Source organism: Mobula birostris, chromosome 6 (genome assembly GCF_030028105.1).
Source record: "Mobula birostris isolate sMobBir1 chromosome 6, sMobBir1.hap1, whole genome shotgun sequence".
Taxonomy (NCBI): Eukaryota; Metazoa; Chordata; class Chondrichthyes; order Myliobatiformes; family Myliobatidae; genus Mobula; species Mobula birostris.
The window spans coordinates 51,281,633-51,306,072 of record NC_092375.1 but is presented as its reverse complement, the minus strand read 5'-3'; the positions used below and the strand labels follow the sequence as shown (position 1 = coordinate 51,306,072).

At 40.6% G+C, this 24,440-nt stretch overlaps 1 protein-coding gene across 2 annotated transcripts; it reads right to left on the bottom strand.

The window, feature by feature from the left end:
* Positions 1 to 7,450: 7,450 nt before the first annotated feature.
* dynlt3 (dynein light chain Tctex-type 3) lies at positions 7,451 to 16,686 on the bottom strand. Of its 2 annotated transcripts, none has more exons than XM_072260487.1 (5): positions 16,586 to 16,686; positions 16,140 to 16,181; positions 14,687 to 14,810; positions 10,652 to 10,729; positions 7,451 to 9,984 (listed from the first exon to the last, which is right to left on the bottom strand). In XM_072260487.1, the coding sequence occupies exons 1-5, from the start codon at positions 16,610 to 16,612 to the stop codon at positions 9,908 to 9,910; spliced, it is 348 nt and encodes a 115-aa protein (XP_072116588.1). In that variant the 5' UTR covers positions 16,613 to 16,686; the 3' UTR covers positions 7,451 to 9,907. The 2 variants fall into 2 exon arrangements, with proteins under 2 accessions (XP_072116588.1, XP_072116589.1); XM_072260488.1 differs by having other exon boundaries at positions 7,451 to 8,501.
* Between the last annotated feature and the right edge of the window lie 7,754 nt (positions 16,687 to 24,440).

Sequence of the window (24,440 nt, the reverse complement as noted above, 5' to 3'; positions counted from 1 at the left end):
AATTGAATTGAATGATCTTTATTGTTATTATACATAGTTACAATGAAACTCTGTTTGGCTTCCTCTCAGGCAATTAAATAAAGCAGTAGATAAAAACAAGACAGTAATAGAAAAACAGTATTAAATAGATAAGTAGCAGAAAATAAGTTGCAGCAGCACCAGAATATCACAGTAATGCACCAAGTGCCGTTAGTGCAAGTATTTGAGTCCTTGTGTGTGCTCAGTCATTGTTCTGTGGGAGTGGTGTGATGGGGGCCACAGCTCTGGGATAGAAGCTGTTCCTCAGTCTATTTGTTCTGGCTTTTAGTGTCCTGAACCTTTTGCTGGACAGCAACGTGTCAAACAGGAAGAGAAGGCTATGGTTTGAGGGTTGGACGAGTATAATTAGGTAGTTCACAGCCAGCACACACATGGTGGGCTGCCAAGAAACTCAGTAAGAGTCTAGTGGATACATACCAAGGCTCCAAAATATAACACCATCCCACCTCACTAGTTCCTGCATTTTCTGCTTATTTCCTGTACCTATATCTTGGGTATGGAAGGAGTACTTGGGATGGATGGTGAATAAATGGAACATAGTAAAATCAAATTAGCCATTGTAAACTAACTATATTTACTATTCTAATTTCACTTTGGGCGTATTGTGAAGTAACAATGAACAAAAAACAGTTGCATAAAGTAATTATCCACAATTACTGGAGAAATAGAACTAATTTAAGGAAATGAATTTTTTGGGGGGGGATTTAACAAGTGTCTTTTTATATATATATTATACAGGTACTGTCACACATTTAACCACTTCCTGTTTTTTTTCCTGGAACAGACTTCAGCTGTTTACATGATTGGAATAAGAACAATTGCTTACCTATCAACAGTCAAATTTAATAGATAAATCTATTATTTTAGCAATGTAAACCATTTATAATCTACAACACTTAAAGACTATGTAATAGGTTGAGGACATAAAGTTGTATCCCCCTATGAAAGGGTTAAATGTTTTGGATATATTCACTGAAAGATCTTACATAATCTCAACTATACTCATTAACTTCTCTCCAACATGATCCTCTACAAAAAAAAATAAAATTATAAACTCGTACCATACTACTGTGTAGTTAACCTTGAAATAAAATGTGCAAGGGCGATTAATCTTAACTGTGACCTTCTGCTTATAGGACTAGTTTAACAACTGAAACCGGTGAATCTATAAAAGTAAAATACTGGTGATGTTGGAAATCTGGAACAGCGAAAGTGGAGCTGCATAACTGATCAGTAAGAGTCAAAGAGAAAAGTTAACACTTCAGGAATGACATTTCATCAAAATTCATGAAGTCTGACTCTTTCAACTCACCAATTTGCACTAACCATAGAGTACGCATTTACACTCATCCAACACTAATACAATTTTATTCTCCCCAGATGGAGATTCCTACAGGCCGTAGTTATAGCGAATGTATTACTTGTAATCTACCAAAAGTTCCCCAAATTCTGGAGAGGCCTGAGAGGACTAGAACAACTACAAGCATAAACAACAGGAATTCTGCAGATGCTGGAAATTCAAGCAACACACATCAAAGTTGTTGGTGAACGCAGCAGGCCAGGCAGCATCTCTAGGAAGAGGTACAGTCGACGTTTCAGGCCGAGACCCTTCGTCAGGTCTCCCACACCATCACCGACTTTATCCGCTCAGGGGATCTCCCATCCACTGCTACCAACCTTATAGTTCCCACACCCCGCACTTCCCATTTCTACCTCCTACCCAAGATCCACAAACCTGCCTGTCCTGGCAGACCTATTGTCTCAGCTTGCTCCTGCCCCACCGAACTCGTTTCTGCATACTTTGACACGGTTTTATCCCCCCTTGTTCAATCCCTTCCTACCTATAAAGAAAAATACAGTTAGTCCTGATGAAGGGTCTCGGCCTGAAACGTCGACTGTACCTCTTCCTAGAGATGCTGCCTGGCCTGCTGCGTTCACCAGCAACTTTGATGTGTGTTACAAGCGTAATGCCACTTTACAAGAAAGGGGGAAGACAGGACCATTAGTTTAAAATCCATCACTGGGATTTTAGTAAGTTTCGATGTTGTCATTTAAAGTTAAATTGGACAGCTATATGGACAGGAAAGGAATGGAGGGTTATGGGTTGAGTGCAGGTGGTGGGACTAGGTGAGAGTAAGAGTTCGGCACGGACTAGGAGGGCCGAGATGGCCTGTTTCCGTGCTGTAATTGTTATATGGTTATATGGTTTATATGGGAAAATGTTGGAATTTATTATTAAGGAGTAAAGGCAGGATATTTAGAAAAAATATCATAAGACCAATAAACAAAAACTACATAGTTTTATGAAAGGGAAATCATGTTGGACAAATGTGCTAGACATCTTTGAGAATGTAACAAACAGAGGGGAATCGTAACTTGTACTTTTGGATTTCAGACTACATTTGATAAGGTGCTGCATAAAAGGTTATTGTGCAAGATGATCATGAGATACTGAGAAATTCATTAGCACAGGGTAGCTAACTTATAGAAAAGAGACATGGAATTTTTGTTTGCATTGTTAATCAATAACTAAGCAGTGATACTTGGATCCATTTAGGAGCCTCAAGAATAACACAAAACTTCAATGAGGAACTGAATGTATTGTAGCCACGTTTGGTGATGATACCAAGGTAATAGAAACAGAAACCTACAGCACAATTCAGGCCCTTCGGCCCACAAAGTTGTGCCGAACATGTCCCTACCTTAGGAATTACTGGGGTTACCCATAGCCCTCTATTTTTCTAAGGTCCATGTACCTTGGTTGGTGCAGAGTCAACAACCTGTCTCTGAATGTGAACAAAAGAGATGGTTGTTGACTTCAAGAGGACATGAAATGACCACTCTCTGCTGAACATCGACAGCTCCTCCGTAGAGATTGTTAAGAGCACCAAATTTCTTGGTGTTCACCTGGCAGAGAATCTCACCTGGTCTCTCAACACCAGCTCCATAGCAAAGAAAGTCCAGCTGCGTCTCTACTTTCTGCGAAGGCTGAGAAAAGTCCAGCTCACACCCCACATCCTCACCACACTCTACAGAGGTTGTATTGAGAGCATCCTGAGCAGCTGCATCACCGCCTGGTTCGGAAATTGCACCATCTCGGATCGCAAGACCCTGCAGCGAATAGTGAGGTCAGCTGAGAAGGTCATTCGGGTCTCTCATCCCGCCATTACAGACATTTACACCACACGATGCATCCGTAAAGCAAACAGGATTATGAAGGACCCCATGCACCCCTCATACAAACTCTTCTCTCTCCTGCCATCTAGCAAAAGGCACCAAAGTATTCGGGCTCTCACAACCAGACTATGTAACAGTTTCTTCCCCCAAGTCATCAGACTCCTCAATGCCCAGAGCCTGGACTGACACCAACCTACTGCCCTCTACTGTGCATATTGTCTTGTTTATTATTTATTGTAATACCTGCACTGTTTTGTGCACTTTATGCAGTCCTGGGTAGGTCTGTAGTCTAGTGTAGTTTTGTGTTGTTTTACCTAGTTCAGCGTAGTTTTTGTATTGTTCATGTAGCACCATGGTCCTGGAAAACGTTATCTCATTTTTACTGTGTACTGTACCAGCAGCTATGGTCGAAATGACGATAAAAAGTGACTTGACTATCCAGGAGTCTCTTAAAAGACCCTATCGTATCCTCCTCTACCACCGTTGCCGGCAGCTCATTCCACGAACTCACCACTCTATGCGTAAAAAAAAAACTTACCCCTGACATCTCCTCTGTACCTACTCCCAAGCATCTTAAACCTGTGCCCTCTTGTGGCAGCCATTTCAGCCCTGGGGGAAAAAGCCTCTGACTATCCACATGATCAAACAGGATAACAAATTTTTTGGAAGACACAGCAGCCTATAAAGAGATGCTGATAAGAGAAGCCGAAGATCAAGTATGATGTGGGAAAATGTTTTTCCACTTTGCATGGAACAATTTAAAAGCAAATTTATTATTTAAATAGAATTAAATTGCAAAACATTTATGCATAGAGATTCTTGTTCCTAGTATACAGCAAATACTGGGGAAGTGACAGGAATGTTGGCCTTTTTGAAAGTGTATGGTGTATAAAAGTATTAATTGCATACTGATTCACTCTTCATTTTTGATGAAGGGTATTGGACGAAGAGCTAAGTAGGGTTGAGGTTGATATGCATGAAGGAAGGTTGGGCCAATACTTTTTGGATTGGAGAGGAACCAGAGATTATCTTCATTAGTCATGTAAGATTATGGGCAGGACATGATGGGGTAGATGCTAAGATGATTCTTCCTCTATTAGGGGTAACAGAAATGTGATACGATTTCAGAATTGGGGTTTGTCTCGTCAGATGGTAGAGAAGACATTTCTATTCTGATAGTCATGAACTTTTGACATTCTCTAGCCTAGAGGTAGTTATTGAATACATTCAGACCAAGACTGATATACATTTAAAGTATAGGAGTCAAGGAGTATGTGGAGCAGCAATGTGTTGCTGAGGCAAAAAAATTGAATCAGTTTGTTTTGATTGACTTGTGTAGCATTCTAGAAGGCCAACTGGGCTTCTGCTCATGTTACTTTATTCATGTGTTGGGGTGAAGAGTCCTGTGTACCATACTGTTTACTGTACCAGCAGTTATGGTCGAAATGACAATAAAAAGTGACTTGACTTGACGCTCATTGATGTATTATCCTTAAAGGTCTCCTCCATTCTTGCATTGTAACAGAAAAACAGAAAACACTGCAAAAACTCAGTAGATCAGACCACTTCTATGGGAAGAGAAATAGAAACAATATCTCAGGTCAAAGACCCATTGTCAGAACTTGATAGAAGACAAAAGAGGCTTGCTAAGTTGTGAGCCAGGCTGGATGCGTACTCAACTCTGAGGGAGAAAAGCAAGCCAATTATTATATGGATGACGATACAGAGGAAAGTTACCTGAAGCTGTAGAATTCAGTATCAAGTGCTCGCAAGATGTCCAGATGGAAGATTAAGTCTTGTTCCACAAGCTTGCATTGGGCCTCATTGTAACAGACTTGTAATTCAGAGCAAGAGATGCCTGGAGATTTTATTTTCTGCAAGTGCAAACGCTGAGGACATTCTGTAGCTGCTGTTGACTATTGTTGGTAATTATGAGGCTGACTTTAAAGTGATGATTAATTAGAACATTCACTGCAATGTCTTTTAGTTTCCATTAATTGGTAACATTAAATTGCAACTCCTCACCCCTAAATTTAAGAAAATCCCACTGTAGGCTTAATTGTCTCAAATTATTGGTATGCACCTTTTAATGAATCCAAGCATATAATTTTACACAAAGTGAAGCTGATAGCATTGTAATCATGCTGTAAACATAATCAGTATTACAATAATGCTGACTATTTACAAAAGAAGAATTAGGTTATCAAACTGCATTAAACTTTAACAGAAATAGAATGGGACCATAGAAAGCAAAGATGTATAATTAAAATCAAAAAGAGCCAACCTCAAATTGGAGCAACAAACACAGAACACTGGAGAAACTCAGCAGATCAGGCAGCAGCTATGGAAAAGAGTGAACAGTCCATGTTTTGGGCCGAGACCAGAGTTCTTCCCGTGCTGTGTGTGTGTTGCTTTGGACTTCCAGAATCTCAGACTTTCTAGTGTTTGTAATGTACAACTTCAAATTGGATTAGTATAGGTTAGCTGAAAAAAAAATTGCCGTATACATTCTTGTTAAGTAAACAGTTTTTCTTTAGTTCATGGTGCCAGGAAAAAAAATCATGCAAATGCATAAAATTATGGTATTTCTGCATTTATACAGCATGAACTGCATTAAAAAAGACCATCCAAGGAATACCAAACCTAGAGGAGAGCAAAGGCAGAGGAAAATGGTACTTTAGGGGATGGAGCTGAAGCACAGGTGAACATCTGGCAGTAACAAGAAGCACATGAACAATCCAGTGTCATATTTGAGTTTCTTTTTATTTTTGTGAAGTACCTATCACAGCTACACTCTTTCTCTGCAATGGCTTCCAGCAGGTGGAGTTTGTGGTAGAGATTTAAGCCTTCCCTAAACTCCCTTGCAGTAAGTTTTTGCTCTGATATTAAACTTCATAAAAAAGCTGTTACAAATATGACATAGGATTGATGTAGCAGCTGTTTCATAGCATCAGCAAACACACTCAAGTCATATCACCAAAGTAGCGTCGACAGGGTACGGAAAGGAAAAGGACCAAGATTAAACCCTTAAGGAATATCAATACATATTATTTAAATAGCATGAACTATTTTAAAAGGATCTGGGGTACTAGTATATGAGACACAGCTGTTGACATGCAGATACAACAAACAACTAGGAAGGCGACAAGAGATGTGGAATTTAAACAAAAGATTTTGAGGCAATTTTATAGGGACTGAATCTCAAGGCTAGGTACTGTCTTAACGTTCATTTAATTATACTCTTGATTTGGGGGGAATTCAGAAAAGGTTCACTAGGTTGATTTCTGGAGTGAAGGGTTTGTTGTGTGAAGAAAGTTGGAACAGGTAGCATATTTACTTAAAGAAGGGAAAAAGAAAAAAAACTGGAGATGCTGGAAATCCGAATTAAAAACAAAATACAGTTCAGCCTTGGAGACACATACAATGCACTTAGTGCCAAAGGAATAAGCAAATTCAGCAACCTTTAGTACACTTCTGCTCTGAAAGGATATCAAGTAGATTATATTGAGTACAAGGTAAATGTAAAATTTGTAAAAATGTACACCAACGATTCAAGTAAGAGAATAAAAAGTCTATTGGCACTTAAAAACTGGCCTTAATTATAAAGCTAATGATTTTAGTGTTATTTTGTAATTGTTACATTTTCAGTTTGTTGAATGGAGAAACTGGCTGATCAACAGGCAGTATCAGTAAACATTTGGATATTGCTTCAAACTGCACAATTCTAGCATGGTCCTAGGCTGCTTGCAGGAGACATCAGGCCTCCATTAAATACCTCCTTCTGGAGGGAGGAAAAAATATTAGAAGCTGTACTCGCAAGTTTAAAATAGTATTTTGACAAGCAGCAGTAGTTAATTACTAATTTAACACAGCTGGATGTCCTCAAAATAAAGGAGAAAAAATGCAGTGAGAATAGCAAAAAAAAAGCACTAAGGCTAGGACTTGTTAAATAAATATTTCAAAGTAAATTTGTTTACACAAGATAAACAGCTTAAACTAAAAGTGGCCTTAATGGAAGTAATTTTTCATTAAGTACCATGACATCCATGACATTCCAGTATTATTATATTAATACTGGAAGTTAAATTTTACAAGAAACAGCATCTGGCAGTAAGTTTATGAGACCACTTTTCTTAGCAAAAATAAATTGAAGGAGTCAAAACAAGGAGCAGCCAACTGTTTGAAAAGTGAGTGTAATGCTACAGGAGTTGTAAATGAAAGAAAGGACTGGTCATTGTTTCTATTTTTTTATTGAGATCCAAGTTTCTTAATGTATCAGTGATACTCTAACTTGACCATATAACAAAAAAAAATAAATGCAGCAGCTATGGTATTCCCCCTAAGCTCACTGCTGTAGCTTTTGTAGAATACTTGAAATAGTTCCAAGTAAAAGTGCATGCCAGGTCAAGGAAAAACCATCAATGAACCAAAGTATATGCCAATTCTTATGGTAATAAGATGAAAAAGTTGTTCAGTTATCCACATAAATTTAAATGATAAATGTAAATACATATTCAAAGCTTTTGTAGTTTATGGCTTAGGCAGAAAATTAAGTACAAGAACAAAGTAAACCAAATTTTTTTAAAAGATAATCATAAACATCCATAGGTAAATGAAAGCTATACTTTACGATACAGCAGTTTTCTAGATTTTATTTTGCAGCAAAGTAGCACTTAATTACAACACAACTAGCGTTATGCTTTTAGTCCCTCAAAAGCTTATCATTGTATTACACATCATCTTCAGACTGTAAGTCTAAACCTCTAGGCACTCCCAAGAACTGCTGGATTTCCACAAGACATGGGTTAGAAAATCTGCTGGACAGTTAAAAGACTAATCAGATAAATACAATGCAATAATGGAGCAAGAATTTAGGGAATCAAACAACAAAACCAAATATGATGAATCAGTTAAGATTTAAGGATCAAAATGATAATTCTTTCATAATTATGTTTTTGGCATTATTAACAATTAAAATAATTTATCTTTTGTAGTACTACGTAATAAATTACTACAGGACTTTAGTGCAAACTAGCCCTTGATCATGCATATGACTGGTTTAAAAAAAAGTCAGATCAATTTCAACAAATTGTGGTGCATAAACAAGGATCAACCAGTCTCTCCTATTTACAAACAGCACCTCTGCGATGGGAGAAGTGCAAGAGAAAAACAATTCATTCAGCTAGCCAGGCAGTCGAGGGAACAAAAATAAAATTAGTGTTCCAGTCATAAGTTTCATCGGAAACCTTTTTTCCCAGCTTTGCAAAATTCCTCAATGAAGTTCTCTATGAACAAAATGAGATCAGGATTAAAATTTACTTTAGGTTAATTTTGTGTATTGAAAAATTCAAATATAAATAGTTTTCAATGCATTTACATAAAGAACAACCAAGTGCTCCAAATTTTGAACATATTTAACCCAAATTTGAACCTAAATTGAACTGGTTAAGTTGCAGACCTTACCTCATTCAATATTTTATTGAATATAACTCTTATAAATGGAGCACACTTAATCTCCTTTAGTCACTTTGCTAAAAGTAAACATCAGTTTTGCAACTAAGTTAGTTTAAACAGATTCCTTTTGGAAAAAGTTATGTAATTAGACAAGTTTATGTAATTATACTCTGAGAGTGTATATGTATCATGACATTTTTGATATTTCAGGTATATAAATAAGCAATATCCTGTTTAATGCTAATTCACCAATACAGGGCTACAAATCCAACTTAGCCTGCAAAAGTATTGGGACTGACTGGTTAGTGATTGAACATAGGCAGCTTTTACACTGGTCTCTTGTACCTGTCAAGATCGATCAGCTGTAGTCAGTTATCAGTGATTAAATATTGCTTGAAGAATCCTAGGATATTTCTAAACACCTACTCCATTCAAATAGCAAGTTTTATATTGTCAACAGTCAAACTTGAAACTTCATTTTTTTGTCATAAACACGCAGCTAATTTATTGCTGCAATAATAAAGTATTTTATATTGAATATAGAGTCAGAGAGCACTACAGCACAGAAAGAAGCCATTCAGCCCATCTACTCCATGCTGAACTGTTATTCTGTCTTGACCCATCTGCCACATACCTCTCTGATCCACGTATTTATCCAAACTTTTCTTATATGTTGCAATCACACCACATCCACCAGTGAGAGATATGATTGTTAAAATTTTGAGGAAACATCAGGCTCTAAATATTCAACTTTTTTTAAAAAATGCAAATTCTATTCCATAGTAGAGGAAAGAGTCCAAATTCAGTGAGTTCATAGCTGAGCCAATTAAGCAAAGGTTATTTGACTAGAATTGGCTAGCTGCTGTTTGAATACATTTTAAAACTGCACAACTCAACCTCAAATGCCAAGAAATTATGAAAATGCGATTATTTAGTATACCAAATCTGCACAATTGCCAATTCCTGATATAACACAAACAGAAGCTACAGCTGGTAACAAAAGCTTGAAGTTTAAGAGTCACAAATTCATTAGAAACACAAGAACTTGAGCAAGATACTGCCTTATGAAACTGATTGCAGCTTTAATTTATATTCATGTACAGTATATGCTATCATAAGTTAACCACAATATACATGTCGGTCCTGTATCACAAATCAGTGGTCTTGCTATTGTTATGTACATCTTCTTTAAGACTTGGATTTAGGAAAGGTGATGCATACAAGATCTCCCGTTACATCACAGCATAATGCTGACAGCAAACACGCTGACGACACAATACATGGTTCTGTTTTCCCATCTCACAGTGCAGCTTCCTGCAAAAATAAATAATATTTGAACAAATTTACACGGTCTACATATCACTGCCTCACAGAATGCCTCTGTAATGAAACCTCAAACTGACCTTCCGCATTAGCCTGTCAAAAGTAATATCGAAGTAAATGAGATCATGATCCAGAATCCAATTTTCTATGTTCTCAATTATATCTCTATGGACACTGACAGAAGTTAAGGCTACAAACATTTCAGTTTCCAGTTACAAGCCAGGGCTACTTAAATTGCAATGCTAGCATTTCAATTCACAGAATCTTTTCCTTGTTTCCAAACAAAAAAATTCCAAAAAACGTGAGGACATTTAGTCCATCAAGTCTATGGTTACGTCCACCCACGTACATCCCTGTCGCATTGCCCTCATGTTTGTTTTTTTTTAAAAAACTGCCCAAATCCTGACTTACTGATTATCAAGTGATAAATTACATACTCCCACTGCTTTGGCCCAGTCATACTTGCCAAGTTTTATTCATCAGCTCCCATTAAGCGATCTCAATTGAGTAGTACGTATCTTCTGATTCCGAAAGAACTAACATTCATTCACTGCTTCTTTTAGAAAGTCAGTGGGGTGCATTTGTTAACTGACTATGGTACTGATTTCTCTTTCAATCTGATTTGTAGCAAAAATTAAATACCAAGATAAAAACTTACCATCAGTGCTGCTGTCCCAGTAACACGAACTTGCTGTATGGAGACCAGCCCCACTTTTCTGCATTACTGCACAGGTCACTAGGATTGCCAATAAATTAGAATTACAGTTACAAGGAGCACATTCCCAGAGTGTTCTTAATATTTAAAAACTAAGCTAATGATAACTTCCATGATAAGTTTATATTCTAAGGCAATAATGTCCCTTAGTGATTGCACCAAAGCAACTGATCTTCTGGAACTGCTGGCATTGGTTTAATAGCTTAACCTAGAGAATTTATTTGGGACAACTCCCTGGCATTTACAGTGAGGATTGCATCCATCGAACCTGCACATTCGTATGCAACACACACACCAAATGCCGGAGGAACTCAGCAGGCCAGGCAGCATCTGTGGAAAAGAGTAAACGATCAACGTTTCTGACCGAGGCCCTTCATCAGATGCCGCCTGGTCTCCCAGTTCCTCTGGCATTGTGTGTGTGTTGCTTTGGATTTCCAGCATCTGCAGATTTTCTCATGTTTATGATTCTGCACATTCTTAGTGGTTCAGAAGCAGAAACTCTATGCCTTCAAATGAAGAGAAGGTTGCAAGGAGCAAGACAATTGGTAATAATTCAATTCAATATTTTAAAATTGATAATGTAGAGTTGATTCAGGGATTCGAATTTGAGATTTAAAAAGTCTGATATCAAATTCTTCAAGAACATGAAAAAGAAGTTGGCCATTTGGCTTGTTACATGTGATCCACCATTCTAAAGGATCATGGCTGATCATTTACGTCAGCACCATATTCCTACAATATCCCCATCATTTACTGATTCCCTGATTATCCAAATAGCTACAATCTCAAGTTTACTCTGTGACCAACTCTCTACTATGCTATTAAATAGTGTAATTTTAATGAAGAAATTCCTTCTCATTTGTCCTGAATGGCCTCTATCTTTCCTGGTTTTGGTCACCCTAGTCGGGATGAATTTTTAGACAATTTGGAAACATTACAATAATTACAGCATGCTTTTGCTAGCCATTGGTACCACGAACCCATAGTCATACGATCCTTCCCACCGACATCTACATTTGAGGACACATATTTAAGAGAGATTCCTCCCTCCACACAGAGCAATGGGAATCTGGAATTAACTCCCTCAAAGTAATAATGCAGCCAGAGACATTTCAATGTCTTGTTGAGCACTTGAAGCATGAGATAGAAGGCTATGGGGCTGGTGATAGAAAATGCAATTCGCATACATGGTTCACAATGGTCAGCATGGTAACCATGAGGCAAAGGGACTGTTCCTGTGTTGTATGATTACAACTATTCAGAGCAAACATTGCATCTTGTGTTAACTGTTTATCATCTAAAGTGTTTTAATTTTTCAATATCTGAGATTTCAAAACAAGACAACCTGGTAAACAGCTTAGATGGCTATGAAAGATTTTCAGTTGTTTCATGGGCAGGACTTGCATTAGTCGTATCACGTTATATTGTACTAAGTATTTTCCACCATACAAGCTACTCAACCAACTTGGGAGTGTCGGTTAATAGCAAAGGATCTGTGAATTAATAGAAAGTGTGCTCAAAGCAGTACAAACAGCTCGTCACCATCAGCAAGTTCTAGCCTACATAACCGTGAATATACTAACTATAAAAGTAGTTTACTCCAAGAAATTGCTAATAATAATGTTGACGGCAACCCATTTATTAGGTGTAGCTAAGTTAACATTAGACTTTGAAATCCGACTTCTACAATTTCCATTAATTAATTTCCAAGGTCAATGTCAGCATTTACTTAGAGCTAAACAAAGATTTCTTGTAAAGAAAAAAAATCATTCAATATAGGACAACTGTAGGAAGCACACTTGAATTGTCAGTAGAAAAAAAAGCTTTCATACAACCTTTAGAAATTCTTATGATAAACTGCTTAAATGCCGTACAAGTACAGGTGTCCCCCACTTTTCGAATGTTCGCTTTACGAAACCTCACTGTTACGAAAGACCTACATTAGTACCCTGTTTTCACTTTCAGAAGGTGTTTTCACTGTTACGAAAAAAAATCAGCGTGCGATAAAAGGCTGCACCCCGAGCAGCCGCTCTCCCCCAGATTCGGAACTGCATTGCTTTAACACGTGCCTGTGAGCAGCCGTTTGCAAGATGAGTTCTATGGTATCAGAAAAGCCTAAAAGAGCTCATAAGGGTGTTACACTTAGCGTAAAACTAGACATAATTAAGCATTTCAATCGTGGTGAATGAAGTAAGGACAAAGTGAGTTTGGCTTGTGGAAGCTGACAAACATGATGTTGAAGAGGTTTTGGCATCCCATGACCAAGATCTGACAGATGAAGAGCTGATGCAATTGGAAGAAAAAAGGATAACAATTGAAACCGAATGAGTAATGATAAGGTACGACTCTAATTTTGAAAGGGTACGTCGGTTTAGGGGATATTTGCAGGATGGTTTGAGTCCTTACAAAGAACTATGTGATAGAAAAATGCGCGAGGCTCAGCAGTCAAGCAAGCCTTCTATATCAGACGACAAACCTCGACCTTCGACATCGAGGCAGGCAGAGATAGAAGAAGATGAGCTGCCTGCCCTGATGGAAACAGGCGACGAGATGACACCCCAGTGTCCCACCACCCCAACCCCCAGGCCACGGACAGATACTGATTCGCAGAGAATGCAGCGGTAGCCAGGAGGCACACAGCACATCTTTAAGAAAAAAGCCGATATAAACATGCTAATTAATTAGATGCCGCCGACATGTAAATGTCGGCCCTGATCAGAGACGATGCAATCGGAAATCAACACTGATCTGGGCCGACAATTACGTGCCAGGTGGCACCTAATTAATTAGCATGTTTGTCTCAGTTTTCTTAAAGATGTGCTGTGTGCCTCCCGGCTACCGCTGGACCCCTGCATGCTTCGCGGCAATGGATCGGTCAGTGGCCTGGAGGGTGGGGGCCACTGCACCACCCAAACTGCGATGACTCAGTCTAACACACCATCATCAGTGTGCTCGGCGCTGTCTTCCCGACTCCGGTAAGTGATACTACACTGTACATACATTATTCCTACTTTATATCGGCTGTGTATTTTTACGTGTTATTTGGTACGATTTGGCAGCTTCATAGCTTAAAGGTTACTGGACAGCGCTTGCACGTGTTTTTGCCAACGGCGCTTGCGTGAGAGTTTCTGCCGACGGCGCTTGCGTGAGATTTTCACTACAGAGAACAGTGCAGTAATGATTGTGGAAAAGTATTTCTACTTTATATAGGCTGTGTATTTATCATACCATTCCTGCTTTTACCATGTGTTACTGTTATTTTAGGTTTTACGTGTTATTTGGCATGATTTGGTAGGTTATTTTTTTTGGGTCTGCGAACTCTCACAAAATTTTCCCATATAAATAAATGGTAATTGCTTCTTCGCTTTACGACATTTCGGCTTACGAACCGTTTCACAGGAATGCTCTACCTTCGGATGGCGAGGGAAACCTGTACAGGGCATGCCTATCATTCATATCAGCTGGAAATTCATAACATTCAAATGTCTTGCTAAAAAAGTTAATAACAATGGCCAATGCACCTCACTGCATCCTACCAATCTATTCAGCCAATAAAAAAAATCACTTATTAATATATTCAAATTCTAGCAAGTTCAAATGTATGCAAAATATAAAACTTCATTTATAAGTTTGGCAAGAATAATGTTTGATTTTTACTTATTGCGACACCACACACATCAGGCCCTTCAAGCGCACAGCCCAACAACCTCCAATTTAACCATAGCCTAATCACGGGACAATTTACCACTACCAATTAACCTACCAATTGGTATGTCTTTGGACTGTGGAAGGAAACCGGAAAAAACCCATTCGGTCACGGGAAGAATGTCCAAACTCCTTACAGACAGCGGTGGGAAATAACTCTCCTTAACTACAAGGTCAGTTTCACATGGTACCCTGCATCAGCACGATGTTTTTAAGTAAAGTTAACAGACAATGCCCTCTTAACAGTCTAGTACATGATTACAGAATACTTACCGATATATTTATATGGCTTTCCCATTTTAATCAAATGCATTAGGGATTGTTCAACCACAGCAGCAGTCCACTGATTGATCTTGTTGTGATTATAATCAACCCCTCCAATAATATTGTCGATGCACTGAAATTAAGATTTATAGAGTTAAACTATATTTCTGCTAACATGTTTTATGCATGGCTGTAAATGATTAGACAACTAAATTATTAAATTTCAAAGAGAAAAAATACTAGTTTGCAATAACACTATAGTAGGAACTTGCACAATGTGTACACAGAACCCTAAAAGGCCCAGCCTCATAGACACAACATGACTAAGAATGCCCACTGAAGGACTGGCTAGACATTATTCAACAAAATAAGATTGGTCTGCCTACAGATTCTCCTGCCCATAAACGATCCTGATGAAACTGCAAAAACTTTCAATTTCAGATGAAAATTTTAAAAACTGTATATACTGGAAATCTGGAATAGAAGCATAAAATGTTGCAAAATACTCAGGTCAAAAAATAATCTGTGGAAAGAAAAATATTAAAGCTTTCAGATCCAAGATCCACCCATACCAACTTAAATATAGGAGAAAGTAAGTTGCAGAGAAGTGTTGGAGAGGCTTGTAGACAAAATAAGTTTCTCCATAAGGTAAAGTCAGTATTACTTTAACAAACAAGATTATTAGGAACAGTAAGAGAGAACCTGCAGAAATATAACAGCTATGAAGAGGGGCTTGTTGTGAAGTAAAATACAGAGTAATAGGACATACCCAACAGATGGTCGTCTCATGGAGAAAAACATGTTCCGTTTGGTGACAATACAGTTTTCTGTGAAGTTTTACAACTTTAGGTAGCTCACGTTCTTTGTCAGTCACACAACTCACCAGTCAATCTGTGATACCAGTTTAGGTTTTCCTCTCCATTACCAGTACTACTCCCACCTGTCTTACTGTTTCGCATTTAGTAACTTTCTCCATCCTCTGTATTCACAATTGTTTTTCCATAACTTTAATGTTTCTTTGTTCAGATTCTCACTCTAACCATCCAGATTAACTTGATATTGAGTCTATTTAAAGCTTAATTGTTCTCCAAGCCCGAGTAACCACAGCACCCTCTGGAGAAGCTTCCTCTCTATCAATTCCTTACTCTCAGCAACTTTAAAGCTACCTGTCTTCACTTCCAGTTCTGACAAAAGGTTTTCAACTCGAGACATTAACTTTCATTATTCTTGCATAGCTGTTACTTGACATGCTGACCGTTTCTGGCATTTTCTACTTCAAACAAATAAGTGCTAATCAGTTAGTCTTGACGAAGGGTCTCGGCCTGAAACGTCGACTGCACCTCTTCCTACAGATGCTGCCTGGCTGCAACTTTGATGTGAAGTGCTAATCAACGTTAGGACTAGAATTCATGGGTCAACCATTTCTAGATCAATCGTTTAAAAAACTTAGAGAAATATGTACCTCTTTGACGATATTGCTTGTTTCATCCACATTGAAGGCAACCTGAAAATAAACAACTTGGTGTTAAAGGACGAAATAGAAAGTTTCACCTTCCTAGGGACTGATTTACTCTTTACAGATTAAAGGACACGAATTAAAGCACGACAGGAAAATAATGGATGCATGTAAAATAAATAAGGTGGGGGCAACAGAAGGAAATGGGGAAGATTGAGACAGGATGAAGACAGAGAGGGAGGTGAAGAGTGAAGTGAGGCAGAGAGGAAAAGAGGGCGATGCCCAGAAGCGGGGCAGCTGCAAGTGAACCCGGAACAGGGGACTGGGCCCAAGGCCGCCTGCTGTCACTCGAGCCATCAGCTTCCAAATACCAGCCTGTCGCAGTCACTCCCAGCTTCAGGTGGGAACCCAGCGCCAGCGAGCCTTCCCCCAGGTCCAACTACCGTACTCACATCATCCGCGGCCTGGAAGTCGTCCATCGCTGTTTCCTTACAGCTCCGCCCGTCCGTCCGGCTCCGGGAGCGATGGCTAGTGACGTCACCCGACAGCCGTGGCGCCCTCCAGCGGCCGACTAATGCAGCTGCAGTGGAGGAGCGTGGGCGCAATGGAGGGAAAGCTGCAAAGGTGAACCCAATTAACGCTTTGCTGGTCAGACAGAACCTGCAACGCTCTCGTCTTCCGTCACATAGTCAGTAATGCGGGAAAAGGGATAGAGGAGAATCACAAGTCTAATTCCCATTTTAAAGAATCTTAGCTTGAATTGAATAGCTTCAATAGTGTTAGTCTAACTCAAATAGATGAGCTTCCCCCATTTAAACAACATGGGAGAACTGGGGTTATGAGTTTAATCCATAAACGTGGAAGAATGGGCGCTGCTTATATTCACAGAATGGAAAGTGCGTCCTATAAGTATTGTTATTTGGTGAATGCCACTCTGCACATGGTAGCAAGATAAATTTGCACCCCTTCTTAACTGGGTAGGGATGACATCCTAAATAAGATATACAGTTTTATAAATAATGTTTCTCAATGTAATATCTGAGACCAATTTCAGTAGTTTAAAAGAGAATTGCCTCCATTGTGGAAATTGTATCTTTTGAAGCCGGGTTTCTGCATACACATACTTGTTCTTCCTTCCCAAACCCCTCCAGGTTCTTGTCCCTGCAACCATGGTAAGTAAGTGTACATCTGCCCCTACACCTCCTCCCCTCCACCCTTCAGAACCCCAACCTATCCTTCTAGGTGAGGCAGCATCTCGCATGTGAATCCATCAGTGCATTTATTGCATCCAGTGGTTGCGGTGCTGCCTCCTCTGCATTGGTGAAGCCCGATGCAGACTGGCAGATCGCTTCCTCAAGCACCTTTGCTGCATCTGCCATAACAGCCACGATCTCCCCATGGCCAGCCATCTTAATTCTACACCTCATTCCATAATGACATATCGGTACATGACCCCCTCTACTGCCAGGTCTAGATGAAATGCTGATTAGACAAACAACAACTCATATTCCATCTTAATAGTCTCCATCCTGACTGTATCACCATTAATTTCACTGACTTCCAGTAATTACTCCCCTCTGTTTAACACCCCAACTTTTGTTTTCTCTTATCCCTCTGGCCACGTTCACCATTTTCGTTCCCAAAACCTCCCCTCACAACCTGCCCATAAGCCACGCCTCCCCCCCTTTCTGGTTCCCCAGGTCCCCTTTATTCCATGGTCTTATCTCCTAGCAGGCTCTTTGGCTCTTCCACCTACCAAGTATCAGCTCCTCAACTCATTTCCTCTTCACCCCTCTCCCGCCTACCGACTTTCTCCACCTGGATTCACCATCACCCACCTGCCTGTGCTTCTCCACCAACCCCAACCCTTTTATTCTGGCTTCTGCTCTCTTCCTCGCCAGTCCTGACGAAGCTTTAGAACATCAGAAAGTTTTTGACAAGAACAGGCCCCTCGGCCTAACAAAGTTTGCCAAATTCCTTTTCACATAGAGTGTTGAAATAACTATCGAGTTTCGATTTGAAAGTCTCTCATCTACACAAGTAGGTAGTTTGTTCTATGTGTCCACAATTCTCTGTGTAAAGAAATGCTTCCTGATGTTAGTCTGAAATCTCCCCTTAACCAATTTGCACCTGTGGCCCCGTGTCTTTGATGATGGACGAGTTTTGAAGCAGCAGCTGGCATCCACTTTACTCATACCCTCAATGACTTTAAACACTTCCATCATGTCTCCTCTCATTCTAAGTCTACTTCGGCTGAAAAGCTTTAATTCTTTCAATCTTTCTTCATAGCTCATATCCTGCAGGTCTGGAATGAGCCTCATTGCCCTTCTCTGAACTCTCTCCAGTGCCTTCACATCCCTCACACAATATGGAGACCAAATGTGTACACAGTATTCAAGGTGTGGCCTCGCAAGCACATTATACAGTTTAAGGAGAATGTTTCTAAACTTGAACTCCACTGAGAATTACTTAGCCCAACATTCTACTCGCCTTCCTAATCGTTTCTGTGCGTTATCTGGATGTTGGTAGTGATGAGTCTACCGGGATGCCCAAATCTTCTCATACAGTGCACTTTCTAATTCAGAACCCCACTGTATATTTATATCTAATATTTCTACATCCTATAGGTGTAATACTGGATTTTGCTTAGATTTAACTCTATTGATTCTGCTGCCTGAGCATTATCAACCCATCCCCCTAATTTTGTGTCATCAGCAAATTTACTAGCTTATTTGTTATGTACTTATCCAAATCATCAATGTAAATTAAAAACCAATCCCTGTGGAACCCCACTTTTAACATCTTCTAGGTATGAAAATGATCCTCTCACCATAACTCGTTTTCTGATTTTGAGCAAATTCTACACCCGTTCACATACTTTACCCTGAATCCCTTCCTCCTGTAATTTGATTATTAACCTCTCATGGGGTACTTTGTCAAAAGCCTTCTGAAAGTCCAAGTAAATGATATCAACCGCTCTGTTGTTATCATAAATTTTAGTTGCCTCTTCATAGAACTCCAGTATATTAGAAAAACATGATTTCCTCTTTTTGAACCCGTGCTGGCTTTCTGCTAACATGCCTGTTCTTATCAGCTGCTTTTCCGTATTATTGTTTCCATTACCTTGCCTGCAATTCATGTTATGCTTACTATGGTCAGTGTGGTCACCCTTCTTATATACTGGGACAATGTTAGCCCATTTCCGTGACATGACATGAGGTCTCCGTCGGTCAGGGTCAACCATGGATGTTGTGTTCTAGCTGTCTTGAGATGCAAGAGCCAGGGCAGTACAATATGGAGAGCAAGCTGTTGTCCATGTAGCAAGCTCCCCCTCTCCATGCATCTGATGGACCCAAAGGAATGGCAGAGACCAATACAGTTTGGCACTAGCAGGGTTGCAGGAGTTGCCAGTCAGCATTGAATTCAATGTAGGGCTGCTTTTGAGACTCCTGCTCTGGATTTTTCCCTCAGGGTTTACTCCTGAAGCCTTCTCCATGAGTGGGTATAGCTGAAAGGCAGCGGAGGTTTGAGATCAGAATTTTCCTTCTCCGAGATGAGCTGCCAACCACGGCTGACGAGCCCCATCTACCCGAAGCGACTAGTTTTAAGGTGCCAGTAGCCTGTCTTTGCCCTTCTCCTGTCAGCAGAAGCAGTTCTGCTGGGCTTAGTACCTAAGCCAGACATGAAGGCCAGGAGCCCATTTCCAGTCCTTTGGGATTTCACCAGTCTTCAATGACTTTTGAATAATATATGTTGGGGTTTGTACATATAAAATCACAGACCTCATTAAATTCCCTTGGATATATGTTGTCTGGCTGTGGAGATTTGTTAACTTTCAGTCTTTTCAACTGAAGCAGGACCTCACTTTCTAAGATCTGAGTCACTTAAAACAACCTTACGTTTCTATACGTTTACTGGCATATTGCTAACGTCTTCACAGGTAAATACTTTAGCTAAATATGAGTTGAGTATCTGCTATTCAAAGGTTCAAAATTTCCATTATTATCAATGTATACAAGTCTGAAATTCTTCAATATTCAGAAGTCATTCTCTGCATAATTTAAGACCTCACTATTATTCCTAATACACTTACCTCCTCCTTGACTTCACTTTTACTACTAAAGTATTGAAAAAATCTCTTAGGGTCAATCTTAGCATTATCAGCGATACCTTTCTCAACCTGCTTTTTGGTAATCCTAATTTCCCTCTTGACTACAGCTCTCGTATTTTAAACACCCTGTGGTTAATATCATTACTATTTTTTCTGCATTCCTTTTATAGCTGTCTTCAATAATTTTTATATATACAGTATATCTTTATTCATCCCTGTTGTTGATCTATTGTTTTCATTGCTTCTCCCGACCTTGCACTGCATGTATTACCTCTTTGAACCGGCCCCATTGTTCCTCAACTGACTGAACTTCAAGCAGTTCCTTCCAGTTTACCTTCTGAAGTCTTTGCTGCATCTGCACAAACTTTGCCTTTCTGAAATTCAATTTAATCCCTTTGGTTTTTATTGATACACTCTCCCAAAAAAACTTTGAGACTAACAATGTTATGATCACTTGTTCCTACAGGTTCAACAACCTCTATACTCAAAATTCTATCCTGATTGATACAATATCAACTCTAGACAGGCCTCCCCTCTTGTTGGTGCATTCACATACTGGGTCAAAAAACAATCATTCGATAACTCACTTAATTGACTTTCCTGTGACCTGTTAGTCAGCCAGGTTTCAGTTATTACTGTTATATCATCAACACTTGGAGCTGCACTCATCCAGGTGAGTGGCAAGTATTCCATTACACTCCTGACCTGAGCCTTGTAGATGGTGGACAGGCTTTGGGGAGTCAGGAGGTGAGTTACCTGCCATGGGATTCCTAGCCTTTGACCTGCTCTGGTAGGCACAGTGTTTATAAGGTTGGACCAGTTCAGTTTCCTGTCACCGGTAACCCCCAGGATGTTGATAATAGGGGATTCAGTGACAGTAATTCCACTGAATGTCGAGGGATGATGGTTAGAGCCTCTGTTGTTGGAGATGGTCATTGCCTGGCACTTGTGTGGTTTGAATGTGACTTGCCGCTTGCCAGCCCAAGCCTGGATATTGTTTAGATCCTGCTGCATTTGGGTATGACCTGCTGGGCTGGGCTCCTCTATCATTGAGGATGGGGATATTTGTGGAGCCTCCTCCTCCAGTGAGTTGTTTGATTGTCCACCACCATTCATGGCTGGATGCAGCAGGACTACAGAGCTTAGATCTGATCCATTGGTTGTAGAACCACTCAGCTCTGTTTATTACTTGCTGCTTATGGTGTTTGGCCGGCAAGTAGTCCTGTATTGTAGCTTCACCAGGGTGACGCCTCACATTGAGATATGCCTGGTGTTGTTCTCGGCATGCCCTCCTGCACTCCTCATTGAACCAGGGTTGATCCCCTGGCCTGGTGGTAATGTTAGAGTGGGGGATATGTCAGACGATGAGGTTACAGATTGTAGTTGAGTACAATTCTGCTGCTGCTGATGGCCCACAGCATCTCATAGATGCTTTGTCTTGGGTTGCTACATCCATTCGAAGTCTATCCATTTAGCACGGTGGTAGTTGCACACAACGCAGTGGAGGGTTTTTTCAATGTGGAGACAGGATTTAGTCTCCACAAATACTGTGCGGTGGTCACTTCTACCAATGCTGTCATGGACAGATGGTTCCGCGGCAGGCAGGTTGGTGAGAATGAGGACAAGTGTGTTTTTCCCTCTTGTTGGTTCCCTCACCAGCTGCTGTAGTCCCAGTCTAGTAGATATGTCCAGTAGGACCCAACCAGCTCGGTCTGCGGTGGTACTACCGAGCCACACTTGGTGATGGATATTGAAGTCCCCCACCCAGAGTACATTCTGTACCCTTGCCTCCCTCAATGCCTCCTCCAAGTGCTGCTCAACATGGAGACGTACTGATTCATCAGTTGAGGGAGGACGGTAGGTGGTAATCAGCAGAAGGTTTCCTTGCCCATGTTTAACCTGGTGCCATGAGACTTCATGGGATCCAGAGTTGATGTTGAGAGTTGCCAGGGCAACTCCCTGTCTACTGTACACCACTGTGCCACCAGCTCTGCTAGGCCTGTCCTGCCGGTGAGACAGTACATACCCAGGAATGGTGATGGTGGAGTCCAGAATGTTAACTGATTCTGTCAGTACAACTATGTCAGGCTGTTGCTGGACTAGTCTGCGAGATAGCTCTCCCAACTTTGGTCCAAGTCCCCAGATGGAGAAGGATTTTGGGCAGGGTCGACAGGTCTGGTTCTGCTGTTGTTTCCAGTGCCTAGGTCAATGTCAGGTTGTCCATCCAGGTTCATTCCTTGTAATTTTCTTTTCAGTGGTTGGATACAACTGAATGGGTTGCTAGGCCATTTCAGAGGGCATTTAATAGTCAACCACATTGCTGTGGGTCTGGAGTCACATTAGTGTCCCTCCGGGTCAAATGGAACCCATCCCAGTGGGACAGGTTCCATCTGCCCCAAAAGGTGCCCCAATGTCCCATAAACCTATGCCACTCTAATCTACACCATGATCTGAGCCATGTGTTAAATCTTATAATCTCTCCATTTTACCTGGACTGTGGCATGGCACAGGCAGAACTACCGAGAATACCACCTTGCCAGTTCTGTCCCTAAGCTACCCACCTAACTCTTCAAACTTGTCTTACAGAACTGACATCCTGCCCTTACCCAAGTCATTTGTTCCAATGTGGATAATGACAACTGGATCCACCCCGGCTCTGGCCAGGAGCTTATCTACTCGTCCAGGCAGGTCTCCTACTTGTGCTTCTGGTAGGCAACACACCGCACAGGACTCCTTGTCAGTACACACTTAATTCTCAAACCCCCTGATAATTGAGTCCCCTGCTATCCCTGGTTCCTTTTTACGGGGTTTAGGTTTAGGATTAGAGAGGGTCCTGTGGGGCTCCTATCCCCTGCCTAGCACCTCAGAGGTTTTATGGTTGCTATCGAGCATCACTAGATGTTCAAAGTGGTTGGACACTTCCAACTCTGGGGTTGATGCCCCCAGACGGTGTGTACCTCTTACCCTCTTATCCCGCACTTCCTCCCCACCGTCGTCCACCTGTCTCTTTCTTTCTGGTCAGGAGGCTCAACCCACAGCTCTCCTGGGGGGGGGGGGTGCACTATCTCTCTAAAGGACATCTGTCAATTCTCTACAAAGCTGCAGGTCAGCTACCTCCTCAGGTTCAGCCATCTTGTTCCCAAGGTGTTGGATTAGCTGACAATCCTCAAATATGAACTCTCCAGGGGAGCAAGTTTCCGTGAATCCGATCATAAGGGCAGGAGTAGCTGCATTATTATACTTTTCAGGGGGAAGATCTACTGAACAGTTGAAGATTAAGTGATTGTATTTACTTATGTTCTTAAAAGCAAACTACTATTTATGCTACTATTCCTACTTTGCTCCCAATATCCCAGATGATAAGATTGACAAGGGAGAGGCTGTGGATGTTGTGTATTTGGATTTTCAAAAGGCCTTCGAAAAGGTGCCGCATATGAGGCTGCTTAATAGGATGAGAGCCCTTGGAATTATAGGAAAGATATTGAAATGGGTGGAGCATTGACTGATAGGCAGAAAGCAAAGGGTGGGAATAAAGGGATCCTATTCTGATTGGTTGCCAGTTACTAGTGGTGTTCCGCAGGGGTCGGTGTTGGGGCCGCTTCTTTTTACGATGTATATCGATGATTTGGATTATGGATTAAGTGGTTTTGTGGCTAAGTTTGCGGATGACACCAAGATAGGTGCAAGAGCAGGAAATGTTGAAGAAATGGAAAGGTTGCAGAGAGACTTAGTCAGTTTAGGAGAGTGGGCAAAGAAATGGCAGATGAGATACAACGTTGACAAATGTACGGTTGTACATTTTGGAAGAAGAAATAATCGGGCAGATTATTATTTAGATGGGGTGAAAATTCAAAAATCGGAAGTGCAAAGGGACTTGGGGGTCCTCGTGCAGGATACCCTAAAGGTTAACCACCAAGTTGGATCGGCGGTAAGGAAAGCGAATGCTATGTTGGCATTCATTTCAAGAGGAATAGTGTATCAGAGTAAGGAGGTGTTGATGAGGCTCTATGGGGCATTAGTGAGACCTCATTTGGAATACTGTGTGCAGTTTTGGGCCCCCTATCTTAGAAAGGATGTACTGATGTTGGAGAGAGTTCAGAGAAGATTTACGAGGATGATTCCTGGAATGCAGGGGCTAACATACAAGGAGCGTTTGTCGGCTCTTGGATTGTATTCATTAATAGAGGAATGAGAGG

Bases quoted from the DNA above. Each gene is read 5' to 3' on its own strand.
- dynlt3 (XM_072260487.1), bottom strand. From the start codon at position 16,612: ATGGACGACTTCCAGGCCGCGGATGAT. The intron at 10,730-14,686 runs GTAAGTATTCTG...TGGCAATCCTAG, and splicing joins AAAGCCATATAAATATATCG to TGACCTGTGCAGTAATGCAG. The intron at 9,985-10,651 runs GTAAGTTTTTAT...TTATTTTTGCAG, and splicing joins CTGGGACAGCAGCACTGATG to GAAGCTGCACTGTGAGATGG.